General features: G+C 34.5%; 3 protein-coding genes across 5 annotated transcripts; 2 read left to right on the top strand and 1 right to left on the bottom strand.

Annotated features, from left to right (window-relative positions):
* The first annotated feature begins 3,815 nt into the window (after positions 1-3,815).
* Positions 3,816-6,038, top strand: LOC105977549 (transcription factor DIVARICATA). 3 transcript variants are annotated; one of them, XM_088819464.1, is made up of 4 exons: positions 3,867-3,957; positions 4,313-4,527; positions 4,626-4,697; positions 5,287-6,038. In XM_088819464.1, the coding sequence occupies exons 2-4, from the start codon at positions 4,511-4,513 to the stop codon at positions 5,831-5,833; spliced, it is 636 nt and encodes a 211-aa protein (XP_088675590.1). In that variant the 5' UTR covers positions 3,867-3,957; positions 4,313-4,510; the 3' UTR covers positions 5,834-6,038. The 3 variants fall into 3 exon arrangements, with proteins under 3 accessions (XP_012858321.2, XP_088675590.1, XP_012858322.2); XM_013002867.2 differs by having other exon boundaries at positions 3,816-3,957; positions 4,313-4,697; XM_013002868.2 differs by lacking the exon at positions 3,867-3,957 and having other exon boundaries at positions 4,216-4,697.
* A 1,279-nt stretch (positions 6,039-7,317) lies between these two features.
* Positions 7,318-11,889, bottom strand: COI1 (RNI-like superfamily protein). Its single transcript, XM_013002864.2, has 3 exons — positions 10,917-11,889; positions 9,014-9,521; positions 7,318-8,485 (listed from the first exon to the last, which is right to left on the bottom strand). The coding sequence occupies exons 1-3, from the start codon at positions 11,444-11,446 to the stop codon at positions 7,667-7,669; spliced, it is 1,857 nt and encodes a 618-aa protein (XP_012858318.2). The 5' UTR covers positions 11,447-11,889; the 3' UTR covers positions 7,318-7,666.
* Positions 11,890-14,443: 2,554 nt separating this feature from the next.
* Positions 14,444-15,737, top strand: LOC105977878 (Calcium-dependent lipid-binding (CaLB domain) family protein). Its single transcript, XM_013003266.2, has one exon. It carries the CDS (start codon positions 14,646-14,648, stop codon positions 15,567-15,569), a length of 924 nt encoding a protein of 307 aa, XP_012858720.1. The 5' UTR covers positions 14,444-14,645; the 3' UTR covers positions 15,570-15,737.
* The last annotated feature ends 3,343 nt before the right edge of the window (positions 15,738-19,080 follow it).

Below are 19,080 nucleotides of genomic sequence, written 5' to 3'. Positions count from 1 at the left end.
GTGTAGTAATGTATACAGTTTGTCAAACACTGCTTCACATGTGACTTCAACTAAATTTTTGACACCTTCAAGGAGAGGATCAATGGCTTTCATAAACTGCAATTGCAAAATCAAAACAAAAAAAATTACTTAGTTGCAAATCAACAAAATTTGAAGAAACATCAAAACACTCAAAAGTCAACAAACACTGAGAGATCGAGAGATAGAGAGAGAGGTTATTGCTGGGAAATGCTACAAATTTTAAATCAAACATACAGTGAATCCTCACCCCCCCTCGCTTCCTACGAAAACCCTAGGCGCCGCTACTAACCACCCACATTTCGCGCACCCACAAATGCAAAAAATTATAGAAATAAATCTGTAAACATAAAAATAAACAAAATTACCATCAAAATATAGATCTCGACGAGAGGAATCCAACGATGGGTAGCCCGTCAAATTTCGACTGGTGGAACACAAAGAACACCTCCGGCAAGACCATCGTTGTCGAATGAAAAAAAAAAATCAGAAACAGATCTGCGCTCCAAACTGAATGAAATCACCACCAAAAGAAAGAGCCCGACGAGAGGAATCCAACGGTAGTTAAGCCATCGAATTCCGACCACCGGAGAGAGAGTTATGGCTCCGGGAAGCAATTTCACCGGTGGGAGGTTTGTGGAGGCGGGATTTTGAATCTGGGAGAAGAAGAGAGACCGAAATGTGAGTGTCTAGAGTTTAAAACTGATTTCATAGGGGCCCAGGGGGGTATGTCAAAATATTTTCGAAATTAGGGGGGTTTCCCTTAGAGTGTAATCCACTTGGTAGTTAGTTCTTTATAATTTGGGAATGAGGGGGTTCTACAAAATAATCCCTTTATGACAACTAGTTAGGGGTGGTAAACGAGCCGAGCCGGCTCGACAAAGGCTCGAACTCGAGCTCGGGTTTTTCGAGCTCGAGCTCGAGCTCACTTATATATATATATATATTATTCTTATTCTTATTCTTAATATTATTATTATTAACTAAATAGTAAATATTCTATAATAATAAATATTTCTAGTATTTAAATAGAAACAAATCTATATTACTTAAATAATTCATAATAATATAATATATTATAATAATAATAGAAAAATTAAAAAATATATATAACTAAAGTTCATTATTTATTTTATATATATTTTTTTTATTTTCTTATAAATATTTTTAATAAAAAAATCAAATGATTTTAATAAAAAAATCAAAAAATAAAAAAAAATTAAATGAGCTCGAGCTCGAGCTCAAGCCAAAAAAATTGACTCGATGAGCTCGAGCTCGAGCTCGAGCTGGCCAAAAGAGCCGAGCTCGGCTCATTCCCACCCCTACTAGTAGTGTCTGAGGTCCTACGTATTATGACTAGCATTATCAATTCAATTTCAAAGTCGCTTTGGTTATAACTTTAACCGAAAATTCGTTAAAATCTAATATATATAGTTTTTCCCATAAATAAAAATATAATTTCCATACGTCAATTTTTGGGTTTGTATAGATGCAATTTCATTTTATCTATTTTGTTTAGTTGATTGTGACACTAAGCTTGTAATTTGCATATCTAGAAAGATCTTGAAAATCTAGACCCAATCAAATAAAGTTTGGAATGCAATTTGAATTCATGCACACTTAATTATTATTATTTAAAAAAAATATATATTTTTTGCAGTGTAAACACAGTCCATAAATCTTCAGTTATAGCTTTTATGGAATGCGGTGGCATTAATTGGTTGTGCTTTCTTTTTCATTTTCCCTCTTTTGCCTTTGTATTAAACCCTTTTTGTTAAAGCTAAGATAGGTCCAAAATGCAATTTATGCAAAAAGATATACCTCAGTTGAAAGGAACCTTTTCTTTTGGGGCTCAATTATTATACTCTTTTTTCTTTTTCTTTTTTTTAACAAAGAAAAGGGGAATCAATTATTAAAATACCTTTTATTTTGTTTTCTCTTCTTAAGCAAACTTGCTAATACTTATTGAACATATATTGTTGGATGGTTTCTTCCTTTTCAAAAAGAAAAATGTGCAGTATTGATATTTGACCCCAACTTTTTCATGCCTATTAGACCCCACCAACATAATAATTCTTTAAATTAAGCGCCACAGTTCTTCACTGATTTGTTTAGTTTATATAGACACGAGATAAGCTCTGCATATAATAACGGCCGGTTAAAAAAAGAAAACAAATCATTTAGCTTAGATAGTTCTTCTTCACTGATTTACTAATATTTATTTAATTACATCTCAAACTAAGGGACCATTAAAAACTCTTGAGAATAAAGGTGGAATGTCTAAATTAATTGCATTTTGTAGTCTCTCATAGAAGACAAATTAAAAATCATTTAGCATATCCGAATTATTATTTAAAAATGGTACTCACTAATTAAAAAACAATTACCGACGCATAAAAGTTTGAAGTTCATAACTTAATACTTTTACACCGTGGTGTGCACAAACCATAACAGTCACATGTCACAAATTAAAGTTTTTATTTATTTATTTATTTTAATTTATTAATTACATTATTTATCAGTTATTCTCACAAAGGCAGTAGAATGTTGAGGTACATGTTATATTATATTTTATCACATATACTATATATATGTATATGTATAATTTGATGACTGTGATGTAGACCAACCCCATAGGCTGCTAAAACCCTACATATCTATATCAAGATACTCAATCACATTTAATTTCATATTTCTTCAGTCAGTTTTTTAATGCTTTCTGTCTCAAAATTAAGTGTTTAACTAAATCCGACAGACTTTCAAATTTAAAAAATATATATATATGGGTAAATTACAAACACCCCCTGAGGTATGGTCAAATTACAAAAACACCCATCTTGTTTGGATAATTACAACCACCCCCTCAACTCATCAAATTTAGTGGAATCTTCGAGATTATATGGAATATTATCACTTTTGTACCCGTTTTATCCCATTCAAACTCTACATTATGAAGCAAGATGATCATAATATGTGATTTTTAGCTTGTATATATCAGTTTGTGGTGCATCGGAAACTGTATTTTTTACACAAAAAGAGTACAAACTAGAGCACATTTCACGGAATCTAGATGACTATGTTGAATTTGGCACCATAAAGGTGGAGGTCTAAGAAAAAATCATAGTTGAGGGGGTAGATGTAATTATTCAAACAAGAGGGGGGTTTTTGTAATTTGACCATACCTCAGGGGGGTGTTTGTAATTTACCCACATATATATATATATATATATATATATATATATATATATATATATATATATATATATATATATATATATATATATATATATATATATATAAATATATATATATTAAAAAAAATTGTAGTATTTTCTACTTAATTAACTTTAAAATAACGAGCTGAAGATCTATACTGACATTACATCTATACAATTATTTTTAATTTTTTTTTATTACAACACGTACGGAAAATTAAAAAAAAGAAAAAAATTGAAGATGGAGATAGTAATACAAAGTTGCTAAAAAGGAGTATGACAATAATGCAAAATCTTTTTTTAACTTTGTGTGTGCTGACAAAGAAAGTGATCTTGATTTGCTAATCCTCTAAACTCAGACAGCAGCCTCACCAAACTTTCAATCAACCTCACTATTAACTATAAACCATTTTACCTACATTAATATACTTATATACATACACCATATGTGTGTAGTTGTGTGTGTGTATATATATATATATATATATATATATATATATATATATATATATATATATATATATATATATATATATATATATATATATATATATATATATATGCTTACAGCTTATATATCTCCATTTCTCTTTCTAATCCTACACTCTTTTGGATTCATCATTCTAAACCTTTACAGATACACTGTTTGCTACCTTTTGTTCTGCTATTCAAGAAACACTGCATTTCTCCTCTGTTCTTTGGGAGCTGCTTTAAAAAAGAAAAAGTAAGTATTTCAAGAATTTATTTATTAATCGAATTAATCATCTTATTCACATCTAAATTCAGTATCTTGATCTGGGATTTGCTTAGATTTCTGTGTTTCTTTAATATCCAATCATATTTTTCAAAGATTCCGAAAAAAAAGATGGAGTCTTTATTAGATTCTTCAACTTATGCTTGCTTGGAAAAGAAAAGAAAAAAAAAAAGATAGGAAATCTGATTCCCAGAAAATGATTCCTATTTAATCAAAATCACAACTTTATTTATTTATTTATTTATTTGATTTTCAACTTCCACAAAAAAAAAAAAAAAAAAAAGACAAGAGTTCATCTTATAGAAGGTGTATTGTTTTGTTTCAGACATGGAAACCTTGTGCCACAATTCATATACACCGGAGTCGGGCTGGCCGATAAACGGCACAACACGGTGGACGAAAGAAGAGAACAAGAGATTCGAAAGCGCGCTAGCGATGTTCGATGAGAACACACCGAATAGATGGTGTAGGGTTGCGGAACTGATACCTGGAAAATCGGTATACGATGTAATGAATCAGTACGATGAATTGGTTTCGGATGTAAGTGATATAGAGGCAGGTTTGGTCCCAATTCCTGGATACTTGGCTTCTTCTTTTACATTGGAATTATCAGATCATCGCAGTTTTGATATGTATAGGAAGAGAAGTGGTATCAGGACTTGTGATCAAGAACGAAAGAAAGGCGTACCGTGGACCGAAGACGAACACAGGTCATTTTTTTTTTTTTAATTTAATTTCTAGCTTTTATTGATTTTAATTCATTGTGATACTAATAAAAAAAGAAATTATAATCGAGTTTTTTGAGTGTGTTCTTGATTTTAGATGATTTTAAGAAACCTAAGTATATGTTATTATGGCCTAATTTCATTCCAATTTAGGGTTTATTTATTGCAATGAAACTCCTTGTGTTATCAATATCAGCAAAAAAAACCCTTATAATGCAATTTTTTTAGCAACTTACCCTCTAAAAACTCACCATTTAGGGGATTGTGTGCTAAAAAAATGCATCATGGAGGGGTTTTTGGTAATATTTATAATATAGGGAGTTTTTTTTAGCAATTCAATATAACACAGGGGTACTAATTGTAATAACCTTTAATAGGTCTTTGATTGGTATATTGATTTTTATTTAATTTTTTCTTGTTCTGTGAGAATTTAGTACTAGTTAGTAATGAATTCATCTTAGATATTTGTCTCCACATGTATATATATATATATATATATATATGAAGTTTATGTTGATTGAATTTGTTTCACAATCCCATCTCTAAAAAGAAAAAATACGAAAAAAATGCGCAGGCGTTTTCTATTAGGACTTCAAAAGCACGGGAAAGGAGATTGGAGGAGCATATCAAGAAACTTCGTAATCTCGAAAACGCCCACACAAGTAGCAAGCCATGCTCAAAAGTACTATCTAAGGCAACAAATTTCCGGGGGCAAAGACAAGAGGCGACCTAGCATCCACGATATTACAACGGATAATATCGCAGACGCTACTAATGTTGTTGTTTCTCCGTCCGAGACAAAGAAAACGCCTCCTCTTTCCGAGAAATCGAACCAACTCATTACATCCGTGTTGGACTGGAATAATAATAATAATTATTATTATCATTATGATAATATTAATAATAATAATAATAATAATAATAATAATAATAATAATAATAATAATAATAATAATCACAACATCAATGATGGACCGTTGATGGTTTTCGGACCGACATGTGGCGATTCATTCGTCTCGTATACGCACGACGTGGGCCCACGCAGTCGTTACATACGTAATGTGGGACGTGGTTCTTCTAGTCCAGGTATTCATATCCAGTCACCGAGATTTCATGGCTGAGGAAGCTACTGTAACATGTTTGTTTAATTAAGGATGTTTTAGTTAGGGCAAAAAGAAAATGTGGATTGAAATTAAATGTTTTGGTGGGAAAGTGAGTACTATAGAACTCGATCCATATGTACTGAATTTGTTCTTATTATTATTTGAATGTTAATTAGTGTATATATATTAAGTCAATGAATTTTCATGTGATGATCCTTTTTTTTCTACGTGGTTTGAATTAATTAGGACAATTTGTTTTTAATTAAGGTTTTGATCATATCACACATTGTGTGGTCTGGTGTGAGTCTGAATTCCACTGAATTGGGGCATCTTCTGCTTTTACACATCATGAGAATTTAGAGTTCCACTTAATATTTTTATTAATAGTGCAAATATATACAGGTATTATTAATTATTTAAATGATAATAAAGCCTTTTCTTGATTGGAAATCTTGTAGTTTAGTTGGACATGCCATGTATATGCACGTTGATTGGTCAATAGTGACATATTCCACATGAGTGCAGCTTCTTTGAAAAGTCTATAGGGATATCATTATTTTTCAGATTCTTAATTATTTCACTTTCTTTCAAAATAAATATCACTGAGGGGGTTGAAACTATTTTTTTAATAATTTAAAGAAAAAAAATCAAAATCAAAATCAAAAGCAGAAGGCAAAGGCAAAGCTGTAAAGCTAGTGGCTTTATTTACTAGAAAGAGAAAAAAAACACAAGTAATTATGTTATACTACTTAATTAGTTGCTGATATATTAAAAATTTAAAACACACACACACACATATTATTATTATTATTATTATTATTATATATATATATGGTACATCACACACAATAGTGGTTCTTGTTTTGCTACACAGTAAGTCAGTAACCTAGCTAAAAAGAAAGGGTAGTGAGTTGTGTTGTCACCTTGCATGTATGAACATGCATTTGAATGAAAACTCTCAACTTTCTGATAATTTGATAGGATGTATATCATATCTTACCTTTTTCTGAAGGTGCATGTACTACACGCCGAGTGCTTTCTTTAATTTATTGAAATTAAAAAAAAAATGGAGAAAGTATTCTTCTTGCTCTAAAACTATAACTTGGTGCAGTGTTTTACTTTCTAAATTCTATATTTAATTTTTATTTTTTTCTGTCTGTAGAATTTGTAAGAGAACTTATTAAAAAATAAAAGTACGATATATATACCAGTGTTCTAAAAATCCGTTGAGGCAGTCGATTAAAAACTCCCTGATTTAAAAGGTGATAAGTTGACATTGACTTCACTTATCTCGATCGCACCCTATCCTCATGCCTTAACGTAGAAGGATTAGTTCCACGTCTGTTATTCTTTTATATCAACTCCCAACCTCTAATTTTATATATATATATATATATATATATATATTATTTTATTTTTTTGGTAGTTGATGGTTAAATGCAATATGAATTAGAAGACATAACACATCAATAACCAGAGACAAAAATCCAAGGATCCAATAATTATAACTAATTAATTTGCTCTATTAAATTAGAAGCATCCAGCACTGCAACAAAAACAAATGAATCACTCAATCAATAAGTATTTACACAGCTGAGAACAAGTTGGCAAAATTCTTCTTACCCTACACAAATTTAACAATTCCTGATTGTTTGAAACTGCAGAGAGCACACACTCACCACAGAGTTGCATGCTTCCTACAACTCCAAAACTTTATTACTCCGAAAAACTGTAGATACAGAACCAAAAGGGCGAAAGTGTCCATCAAACCAGACCGAAACAAAGTGGAAGGCTAACAACGATGAAGGGCAACAACACGATTTATGAACAAGAAGAAGCCTTACACATGAATTACAAATCAAGAAAATTGTTGGGGTCCAAAGGCTTAACGGTAGCAGGAAAATCCGTTCTTGGCCCAGCAAGCGAATAATACGCCAGTATATGCGCAGGATGCTCCACCATAATTTTCTCCCCATCTTGATCCTGTACATAAACCTGTCTCGAAGGTATCAACTCGATGTTCCAGTTAGGCCTAACCATGGTTAACAGATCCCGACCATTCCCAGACGCCCGATACCCTTGCACCCACAAATACCTCAACGCAGTCAACTGCAGTGCAGCCATAGCCAATGCTCGTTCGCTAAAACAACAGCCTCTCATTTCCAGCTTCTGCAAACTAGGGCACCCTCTGGAAAATTCTAGAAGACCTTGGTCAGACTCACCGACATATCCGAGAAGCATCCATCTCACATTTGGGCTGTACTTGCCTATGTAACCCAGTCCCACATCGGTCAAACCACCGGGGCGTAGGTACAGCGCGAACCTTCTGAGTTTGTGGCAGCCCATTAGAAGGGATCGAACTCCGTTGTCGAGGGGTAAATCGGTAATTCTCTCCTCTCGGTCGAGTAGGACCAATCGGAAATCGCGTAGGTTTTTCGAGTGGGCGCCCATGCACTCCAAGGATGCGTTTGTGATGTCGGATACGTAGACAGCTAGGTACTCGAGTTGAAGGCAACCTTGAGCAAGAGCGATTAGGCCTCTCTGTGAGACCACACCTTCTTCATCTTCCATATCTTGTTCGTCTGCTCCGCGCTCTATTCTAAGTCTTTTCATGCTCTTGCAGGATTGAGCAAGTACCTCCAATCCTCTGTCTCCAATTACATTTCTTGTCTGTTGCATATTACCAAGAAAATCACATTATAAAAATGACATTTTGGTAATAAAAAACAACAAAAATTAGGTGCAGAGATAGTATTTTTTTTCCCGTTTTTCCCCTTTCTCTCTCTTTTAACGAGCCCTGAAACTTGTCCATCTATTATGATAAACTTTTGGTCAGTTTGGAGAATACTGTTATCTGCCTTAACATATTAAATGAACTTATTTTTCGGTTGAGTTCACTTAATATCCATCTACCCCTCTTTGTAAAGCTTTAAGATAGTTCCATCACAGATGTATTTTTAATAAGTTTTAAAATTACAATAAATAGTTTTAAAAACAGTAAAAGAAGCCAAATTACAAGAAGGATAAAAACAGACAAGTCATCACAACAAATTTGTCACCACCAAGAGCATTAAAAAGGGACAGAAATTTGAACTTGACAAATAAAAGAAACCAATTCAAACAAACCAAGCACATAACTAGCACAAGGGAAAGGCATATCGAAAATGGAGAGTCGAAACAAAGCCTAAAATTTTTTACCTCAAGTATTTCCAAGTTAGGACATCTTTGCAGTAACAGACAATGTCCTTCAGTGTCCAGCAGAGCATAAAGGAGATCGAGTTTCGTAAGCCTAGACGCAACAGGATAGACAATCGGCATTTCTGCTTTCCCCAAGTAAGTAAGACCCAAGCGGCACAATTTCGGTGGAAATACAACGGGAGCATACCTTTCCAATTGCTCATTAAAAACACCTTCACCGACCTGTCCAGGAGGTTCACTGAAAGAGCCTCCACCAAACTCCTCCAGCGAAGTTGCTGCTCTGAAAAACCCAACAAGGTCTGAAATATCACAATCACTAATTTTCATCGAGACCAGAGATGGGCATCTTCTTGCTATCAGTTCGAGGTCTCCAGATGCGATTTTCATGAGATCGGTCATGTAGAAGTTCAAATTTTCGAGGATCGTGTTGTTCAAAGCAAGCTCGTGCAGCCATTCTCCGTCATTTTCGATTATCGAGCACTCTTCCATGAACAAACTTCTCAAATTCCTGCAGATAACATATGTTAAATTTGCGATTTGCAAAATTTTGAGGCCGAGAGAAAATCAATTTTCCTATTTAAGAAATACAGTTAACATTGCATATTCCACTGCACAAGTACAAGTTATTTAGGTCCTCAAAGAGGTTTCACTCCAAGATTACTACGTAAAGATCATACATTTTGACATTATAATCTGGCCTTGTGGATTGTCTTAAAGATGAGGCACATGATAATTTTAATACAAGGATGTAAGAAGCCACTAAACCAACTTTTTGGTAGTATCTGATCTGATAAGTCTGTCGGTTACAAGATTGATTTTTTTAACATTACAATGCAAGTAGAAAACATAATGTACCTAACTTGCCAAAACACATCGCAGAAATCTCACTGCAGAGTATTGCTGAATTATGGGACCTAGGCTTGTCCTAATAAACAGGCATCTCTCCCGAGTCTTTTCCAAAACTCTACATGCATCTACTTCCACTAAGTTATCGTAATAGAGATAAAGATGACTCAAAACAAAATCAAATTGTGAAAATTAGATCGACCTTCGGCATTACTGGTTCGTCCGAACAGCAAATTTATAAGCCTGAGTTAAATTTGCAAGGGTGTTTTCGCCCAGTGGACAAACCTAGAAGGGTGTCATTATATATTGGACCAACCTTACAGGAGGTTAGTGTAATTTTTAACAAGGGTGAAAGGGTCATTTGCTGAAACACAATTTATTTCAATTGATGTTAATATAGTCGGAGACATATGAAACAAGGCACATTATATGGGAGGTTCCTAGATATAGTACGAACTCGGGGAGGTCTCTGTTATTAAGAGTAACCAAAGCATTTGACAATCTGGCAATATCAAAAAAATGTTTTTTGGCTTATTAACCAGCCAATGCCAGAAAAGGTTTGACTTGTTCAGAATCTCACATCATACTAAAATTTGTAAAACTGAATCTTTCCTTCTAAATCACATCCTGGTTTGTCAACTTTAGCTTAACCACCGATTGCAGAAACAAGAATATGTAAAGTATTCATTTGGTACTAAAAACACCAAAACCTTACACAATAAAGCTCTTCAAACAAATCTATCAGGTTTAAGCAATCAAACATGTCATTCCCAATTTACGAAAGACTATTTCGAACATGCCAGATTACAAGTTCAGTCAAGAAAATCTAAAAAGGTTGTATCCAGGGATTGTTAACTTTGATATCATCTAACAATCCACAGAATCATAATCAATTGGATACAACAACGAGTCAAATTTCAAAAAGGAAATCAAACTTCAATTTCAAACTAGATCCAAAAATTAACAAACAGAATTATATACAACATACCAAAACAATCAAGCAAAGTAGTTCAAAATGAATGAAGGAAGCAGTACTAAACACTATGTATCGGTCTACCTGCACAAGCGCCCGATACGCAGAAGCCCATCGGTAGAGAAACCGGAGCACTTGTCCAGTCTCAAGACTTCTAGAACCTTCCCAGTGGAGGTAGCAAGCAGCTCAAGGTCAGAATCCTTCACAATCATTCTGCGGAGGTGCAGAACCTTCATCCTCCCAAACGACCTAACAATTTCCTCCACCCACGGCGTGACGAATCCGCCCCAGTCCTCAGGAATCAGATTGAACATGGAGGCGCGTGGCTTGCCCTTGAGCTGCAGAGACTCGAGCTGCGGGAACCGCCGGGACAGCCGCTGCGGGGTGGCGGTGTAGCAGAGGGCTATCGTCACGTGCTTGCGCGTGATGCGGTCGATCTCGTACCACCTCCTGCACACAACCGACACCGCCTCACGGTCACTCGCGTCCTGCACGTACGGGATGACGCACTCCCATACGGTGTCGTACGCTCCGCTACTGCTGCTGCCGCCATCGCCGCCACCTCCGCCGCTGCTACAACATCTATTCAATTTAATTCGCTTTTTTCCATCCATTTTCAACGATCCTTCCTCGGCAATCGAGCTCCAAAAATGGAGAATAGAAGTGTGACTGTAAATGAATGGATGGACGGATAGATCAATCGAAGATCGTGATTGGTTCCAAGGGGTTTTGATCGGATAGCTAGGGAAAGGGATGCTTCAAGGGTGAGGTGGGGAGGGGGGCAAGGGGGACCTTGTATGAGAGAGAGAAGAGAGAGAAAGGAGAGAGAGAGGGAGATGTAAATGGAGGGTTTTGCTCTTAGAATCAACGGAGATGGGGTGGGGGTGGGGGTGGGTGGTATGGGGGTGGAGAAAAAGGACAAGGGGAGTGAAAGATACAGCAACAACCAATAAGGGAAGCATACGTCAGAGTAGCCCAAAATCCTTGAGCGTTTAAGATTTACCTCTGCATCAAACTCTGTGTTTGAATTTAAAATTATTATAAATTGCCATTTCTTGGATTTAAGTTTTACTCAGTGGGAATAATATATTTTAAAAAAAATTGTTCCAATAAATGAAATGAAATCATTTCCTAATATCTCTCCACTAATAAATCTTGATCCTTCTCAAAATAAGTAAATACAACTCTATCAAAAGTCAGAGTATCCGCTCTTGATTTTGGCTTAATTATGTGGTATATTCTATTTTGATTTGAAAAATTAATCTAACAGCTTATTAGTAGGAGCTTATAAGATGTCCTTAAATAGGTTTAACGAAACGGACTATGAGTATGAAATAGATAAATAGTCGATATGAAATACTAATGTAGAAGGAAAATGACTTGCAATCTATTTCAATTTTTACTTCATATTAATTTGTTTTGTTTTTCTATAACTTATTGCATCAATTCACAGCTGCTTAATTGTATGGACTTGACTAAAAGATTTCACATTCACGAATCACAAAGTCAATGTATTCAAATGCATATTTCAACTATTGATAATATATAAGTACTCTCTACTTGAAAGAATTGTTGGGCATGTAGGCCACATTTGAGATGCATAGCCTTTGTACAACAAAACGATTTCATACTTTATTTTATTATTAAAATTCAAAAATTCGATTCCCAGAAATATTCTTTTTTGACATGATGCAGATTTAGATCGGCTAAGATCCCCTGATATATTAAGTGCAATATTTATAAAGGAAAAATCAAAAATCTACGTACTCTATTTATTAATCTGTAATTAGTGTTTTGTCTGTGTCCTGTTTGTTTTTATTTCGGTTAGTTGACGTGGCAATTATTTAAATTAATTTCATAATATTTATTTATTCAACTTGGGAATATATTTCCTGTCTACGAATCAATAATATAGCGTCACGAAGATAGCATTTGGCAGGGTGGGGTTCATTAAATTGTAAATTATTCCTCAATTTAAAGTTTATAAACATAGATAAATTAAAATTGACTTTATGACCACTAATAATGCACTTAAAATAAAATTATTAATCTTCTTTTTTTTTTTTTTTTTCCGTTCATGTTGCTAATGATTTTTTAAGCAAACTACGAGTGCATTAATTCTATTTATAGCAAATGGATCATGTCAATAATATTTCTCTAACATGATTTCGCCCGGGTCCGTATTCGAACCGGAACCAACTTGTGACGACCGGTTTATGTACGAATCGGTTAAGGGAAATTATAAAATTTCTGTCATGATGAAATATGCCGCATTCATATATTATATATATATACATTATTAATTATTATGGTACGTGACAAAGGGGCATTTGCAAGTTGTGCAAATTAAATAGTTCTACCAATATAAAATTTAAAACTTAATACCCACTTGATCCCCATATACAAAAAGTCGATGGTTTTTATTTGCTCTTGCAAAATGAACCTTCTATTGACAACTAGAATCCTGCACAAGTTGTGTATATAATAAATATCCTCGTCATTTTTTGTTTTATACGTCGGCTGCTTGCTTAATTAACCGATTTTTTTTATTTTTTCCGATTATTTGACCCGATTCATCCATTCGCCTAATTTTTACCGGCGGTTTCTTCTGTTCGTGGTTTTTTGTATTAATATAGTGACTAATCAGTCTATTTCGTTGGGCTGTTACATCAATTTTCTAATTAACAATATATAGAGGTGTTGAAAATAAATTAGTTATTGGCCTGGCCCACATAAAGTGGCCCACTAGTAAATGTCGTCAACTCTTTTTTTTTGTTTTTTTTTTTTTGGTCAGTTGTAATCAATTTACCAATACATGGTCCCGTACCTATGTCGATAACGTTGGTAGTCATACCACATTGTACATATGAAAATGAAAATACAACATATAATACAAATTCAATTGCACTATCAAAATATATATGGCTGTATAAAAATGTATGCGAATTTGTGTTGCTAATAATGCACCTTATAACCTGGAAGGCCAATTTATATATTTTTTTTCTTGTATTTTAGTCTAAGATACAAAATGGCTTTTTGTCACTACATTAATGGAGATAGTTACGTTACATACAACATGATATTATTAATAATCATATACATTTCAATTCTCCCTCAATTTATGGGGAAGTATACACTTTGATGCCTGGTTTCTAATTTTATTACCAGTTTTTAAGTCGAGTTATGTGCATTGAGATTGGGTAATCCAATTCACTTTCGTATAATTAGTTCTGTAAGTACGTTTGTTTGTTTGTATAAACCAAACGAGTACCCAACACAGACTCGTCAAGAACGTGCTAGATGAAGCTATGATAAAAAATATTGAACCTTTTCGGGTTTTTATCGGAAGCCAATTCGTTCTTGTTCTGCATTTTCTCCATCAATTTGGTCATGGTCCATGGACTAGTAGTTACAACTTGGGCCGGGCTTTTAATTTCTTATAGTTAATAAAAATACAACGAAATACCACCCCAATTACAGTAAGATATATTGATTGGGCTAGATTTATTTTAACTACACGAAATTACAAGCCCAGCCCAAGTCGTAACTAGTGTAAGATATATTTGTATTAATTTATTCGTTAAAAATTACGCAAATAAAATCTTATACTAATTTCGTAATTGTGGGTCCTACCTAATGTACACTTTTCACCGAATCCACAATCAACATTTCAAAATTAAAAATATTAAATAAAATAAAAAAGTGAAAAATAATATCAATTGCTTCCGCTACGATAATTACGTTATCCTGCGCATTCTCCCCCACTGTTAGACGCGGCGCACGTTATCTCTCACCACCAAACCTACTTTACTCATGGCCACCGGCACCGCCCCTCGGCCGCCGCCGAAACTGTACGATCTGGATGTAACAATCGTCTCCGCGAAACACTTGAAGAACGTCAACTGGAGGAACGGCGATCTCAAGCCTTACGTCATCCTATGGGTAGATGCGGACCGGCGCCAGGCCACCAAACCGGACGATTCTGGTTCCACCCGGCCGGTGTGGAACGAGCGGTTCGTTCTGCCGCTCACCCTCTCCCCAAGGGACTCCGTCCTCACGCTGGAAATCTTCCACTCAAAACCCTCGGAGACTGCCAAACCCTTGGTCGGAACCCTTCGATTCGAACTTCGAGAGATCATGGTCAACTCCGACGAGTCCCCGATCCGTCTGAAAACACTCGAGCTCCACCGCCCCTCCGGCCGTCCACACGGCAAAATCCGCCTCAAGCTAGGTTTAATCGAACGCCCCGTGGAGAATTACCATCCTGCCCCTCCTTCCGGATATTATTACTCCTCCGCCCCTCCTCCGCCTCAGCCGTACAGAGGATACCCTCCTTCCTCGTACTCTTCTCTCCCGCAGCAATCCTCTTTTTCTCCACCACCGGCGCCATCTCCACAGCCTTACTATTCGTACTCCGATCCGCCGCCCTCGGGGTATTATTCATCTTATTACCAGCCCCCACCACCTCCGAGGCCGTTCATCGAGCGGCAGTCCAGCTATGGCGGTCCAGGGCCTAGTGCTCCAGTGGATTACACACCTTATGATTACCAGAAGCGAAATTCCTCGAAACCTGGAATTGGATTGGGTACGGGATTGGCAGTCGGAGCAGTGGCTGGTGCAATGGGAGGCCTGGCATTGGAGGAAGGTGTGAAGTACGAGGAAGAGAAGATTGCCGCAAGAGTGGATAACGATTTGGCTTCGTCTGATCGCTACAGCGAGTATCGAAGTGACTATTGATGTAAGCTTTAATTCGTTCCCGACTTATTTGCTCTACATTATATGACTGTGTGATGAAGTGTGTATATAAAGTTGGTGTCTTTGAGTTGAATTTCGCTTAATTGGAGGATTTGTTGATTATTGCTGAACTTATTGATTGATATTATGTATATTGATGTTATTTTGCGACGAGTGCATTTCAATTTGTAATTTACTGCCTTCCGTTTTCATAAGCTTGTTTGATCTTAAAAATCGGTTTGAACTGTGGATGATTCTTGTTCTTGAGATTGGAACTCATTGGATTGATATCGGGCTGTGTAACTTCATTCTTCCAACTACATTTCGAAGAAAATAGGTCTGTTTGTATAACCTAGTGAGTGTGCACTTGCTCGTATCTGAATCCAAAATATGCATCAAATATAATGCTCGTTTTATTATATATACATTCTGGATCGGATATGACATCTGATGTTTTCATTAACGAAGAACAATTCTTGACTGAAAATTATATTTTATTGATCTCTGTAAAATGCTCTCAATGGTGTTGCCGAATCATTCTACAGGTCAGCAGTTTTTTTTTTCTTTTTTTTTTCTTCGCGAAACTGGTAAAGTAATTCATTCCGACACCCTAAAAATGAAGTAAGAAAATGAAAAAAAAAAACCGATACGATTAATTGATGAGGATCCAGTTTAGCTAAATACAGGCTTTATTGGAAACAGGTGAGGGTTCTGATGATAAGTATTGGTCATACAATTTATAGAATTGCTTGCTGTATATGCTGTCTTGTTAAATTTTGGAGCCACATACAATCTATAATAGATACGGTACGATACGAAGAGTATCTACTGCAACGTTGTCGATTTAACAATTAATCGGCGTTCTTTACCTTTTTAAAGATATCTTATAGATGTTAGAGAGTGGTAGTGTCGAATAATGTAGATACCGGGAGATGAACAGTATGTGGATCGGAGGTCGTTATAAGCTCTTTCGGAAACTAAATCGAAGAAGCTCCTGCATATGGGAAAGGATAATTAGCAAGTGCAGCATATTAATTTGCTTCTTAATAATTAGATCCCGGCCACAGAGTTCGTTTGACATAAGATGCTCATTCACTGTTAAGGCATTGCTCACTCGTAAGTTTGACAAAAGCTCGAAAAATATGAGCTCGGAGCTTCTTTCATCTTTTTCTTCTATGTACACTCACATTAAAATACATGCAATCAGTCGGCACCCACCTCCGTTAACGGAGCTCCGGGAAGATTTTCTGACGAGTTTTCAGGTGAGGTTCCGGGGAGTTTTTTTAAAGTCTTTTTCTTTTTGGGCTGGACCCAATAGCTTTTTGTCTTCAAAAAAACTAAAGCCCATCTAAAGCCCATAAACACAGCCAACTTATGTTGAACATTGTTTGCAATTTGCAACCTGCCCTTTTTACAGTTGACTGGTCAATGGAATACGGTCACTATAGGAAGAATAGAAAAGGAGAAAGAGAATAGAATAGAAACCCCCATTATGTTATGGGTTGATTACATGGAATATATATAGAGAAATATTGCAAGGTAAGAGCAACTCCAATGCTATATATCAAAATTGGATTATCAAATGCTCATTTGATATTTAAGATAATATTTTAAAATACATTTCAAACTCATCAACTCCAACCATGGTTATCAAATTTTATTATCAATTGGAAGTTTTTTAATAATTTTATATGTAATTGCCACTTGTCAATTTGTGAATGGTTGGTTAGGTGGTTATTTTTTGATAACTCAATCTGCAGGAAGTATTTTTAGATTCAAAGAGGAGAAATATCAAAATACAAACCCATTTTAATAACCCCTTTGGAGAACAAAATTTTTAAATATTAGGAGTCAAATGGTAGTTAAGAGATTTGATAACTCATTTGATAACTCCATTGGAGTTGCTCTACTAGAGTTTGACTAGGTAACTAAATCCTAACTAATCTAGGTAACTTAATCATACTAGAATCCTAATATTACAAGAGTTCTATAATATAATATTCTCTAACAGTCACCACCTATTGTTATCGGCTAATCAAATAAATATTTTAACTACCGTGTTTAATACGTGTGCATTTTTTATATCAATAACTATTTTATGCAACGATAGAATCACTCACTCTGTTCAAGCTATTATTTGAGGAGTTAAAACCATAGCATATAAATTTCAATCAACTTAAAATTAAAATTAATTTATCATTGAGCTAGTGAATAAATGAAAATTTAAACTTACAAAATAAATAAAAGAACATTAAAAACTAAAAATAATAATTTAATTTGGTCGGATCAGTAACTAATATAATTTTGTCATTTCATTTATATATATCACTATCAAATATATTATTGATAAGAGTCAACCTCATGTAGGGGCTACTGTACTTGATGAAAAAATGTGTAGACAACAACTTTATGTCTTCATCAATTGTTTCCTCACTTCTATATAATTATATATATTTGTCTAATTATATAATTATATTTCTTTAAACCCCATTATATTCTTGAGTGGCAATCATTATGACATTTGTGGGAACATATATTAGATGGTGTACAATGTATTTCTCCTATAAAATAGTTTTATAAGTTGTTACAATGTACTACTAGCTAGCTACTTCATTTCCTTTATATTTATCTATTCTAATAGTTTTCATTTAATTTCTTTTTCTTTAAAAAATAAGGATAGTTATTGGTTCCTGAATTCATTTTCTGGTGTCTTGAATGCATGGTCAAATAGTTCTAGTGCAAGGTGCTTACCAACGGGCTGTCTTGATGTGCTCGATTGAGTCTTATAAAAGAGATCCCACTATGCAAGATGAAGATAATTAATAATAAATAAATAAATAATTTAATACATGAATGAGGCATATCTTATGAAAAAATGGAAAATGGAGAGGTTAAATGTTTGGAATCATTGCACTGCTTTTATTGCACTTGATACCCCTAGGAACTCCAGGCTTTAACAAGTGGTAACTTTGTTTGACAAAAATATTGGTGTAGTACATATCTCATATTCTTTTTTTCCACTATATTGCAGAATTATATAGATGTATTTTGAATAAATCTAGTTCTGGTACAATAGTTTGCAAACTACATATTAGATATTAAGGGTGAGCAAAAAAATCGAAAAACCGAGCCATTTTAAACCGTACCGAATAGCAAACCGCATGTAAGGTTTTTTATTTTTGAAATACCGAATTATTCGGTTCGGTATGGTGGAAAGGTAAATAACCGAACCGAACCGAAACTATAAAATGACTTCATTTTATATAATATACGTATTATTTTACACTAATATTTATTTTCTATCTTTCAACTACTTGTCTCATTCTAAGCATTTGTTCATAAATTGAGACATTGTATTTTATTTATTTAGTAATTAAAAATTTACTTGAGTTCATGGTTTTAATAATGTGGTAGATGAAAGTAGGAAAAAAAATGAAGCATAATACATCATCTATAAATTACGTTAAGTCCTATGAAATTAAAGATTTTATATTTTCATTGCATTAGTAAGTTG

This window comes from Erythranthe guttata, chromosome 6 (assembly GCF_056151865.1).
Source record: "Erythranthe guttata isolate IM_541 chromosome 6, IM_541, whole genome shotgun sequence".
Taxonomy (NCBI): domain Eukaryota; kingdom Viridiplantae; phylum Streptophyta; class Magnoliopsida; order Lamiales; family Phrymaceae; genus Erythranthe; species Erythranthe guttata.
This window is presented reverse-complemented; position numbering and strand designations above follow the sequence as displayed.

Bases quoted from the DNA above. Each gene is read 5' to 3' on its own strand.
- LOC105977549 (XM_013002867.2), top strand. From the start codon at position 4,315: ATGGAAACCTTGTGCCACAATTCATATACACCGGAGTCGGGCTGGCCG. The intron at 4,698-5,286 runs GTCATTTTTTTT...AAAAATGCGCAG, and splicing joins TGGACCGAAGACGAACACAG to GCGTTTTCTATTAGGACTTC.
- COI1 (XM_013002864.2), bottom strand. From the start codon at position 11,446: ATGGATGGAAAAAAGCGAATTAAATTGAATAGATGTTGTAGCAGCGGC. The intron at 9,522-10,916 runs GTAGACCGATAC...TGTTATCTGCAG, and splicing joins CGTATCGGGCGCTTGTGCAG to GAATTTGAGAAGTTTGTTCA. The intron at 8,486-9,013 runs GTAAAAAATTTT...AATATGCAACAG, and splicing joins CTAACTTGGAAATACTTGAG to ACAAGAAATGTAATTGGAGA.
- LOC105977878 (XM_013003266.2), top strand. From the start codon at position 14,646: ATGGCCACCGGCACCGCCCCTCGGCCGCCGCCGAAACTGTACGATCTG.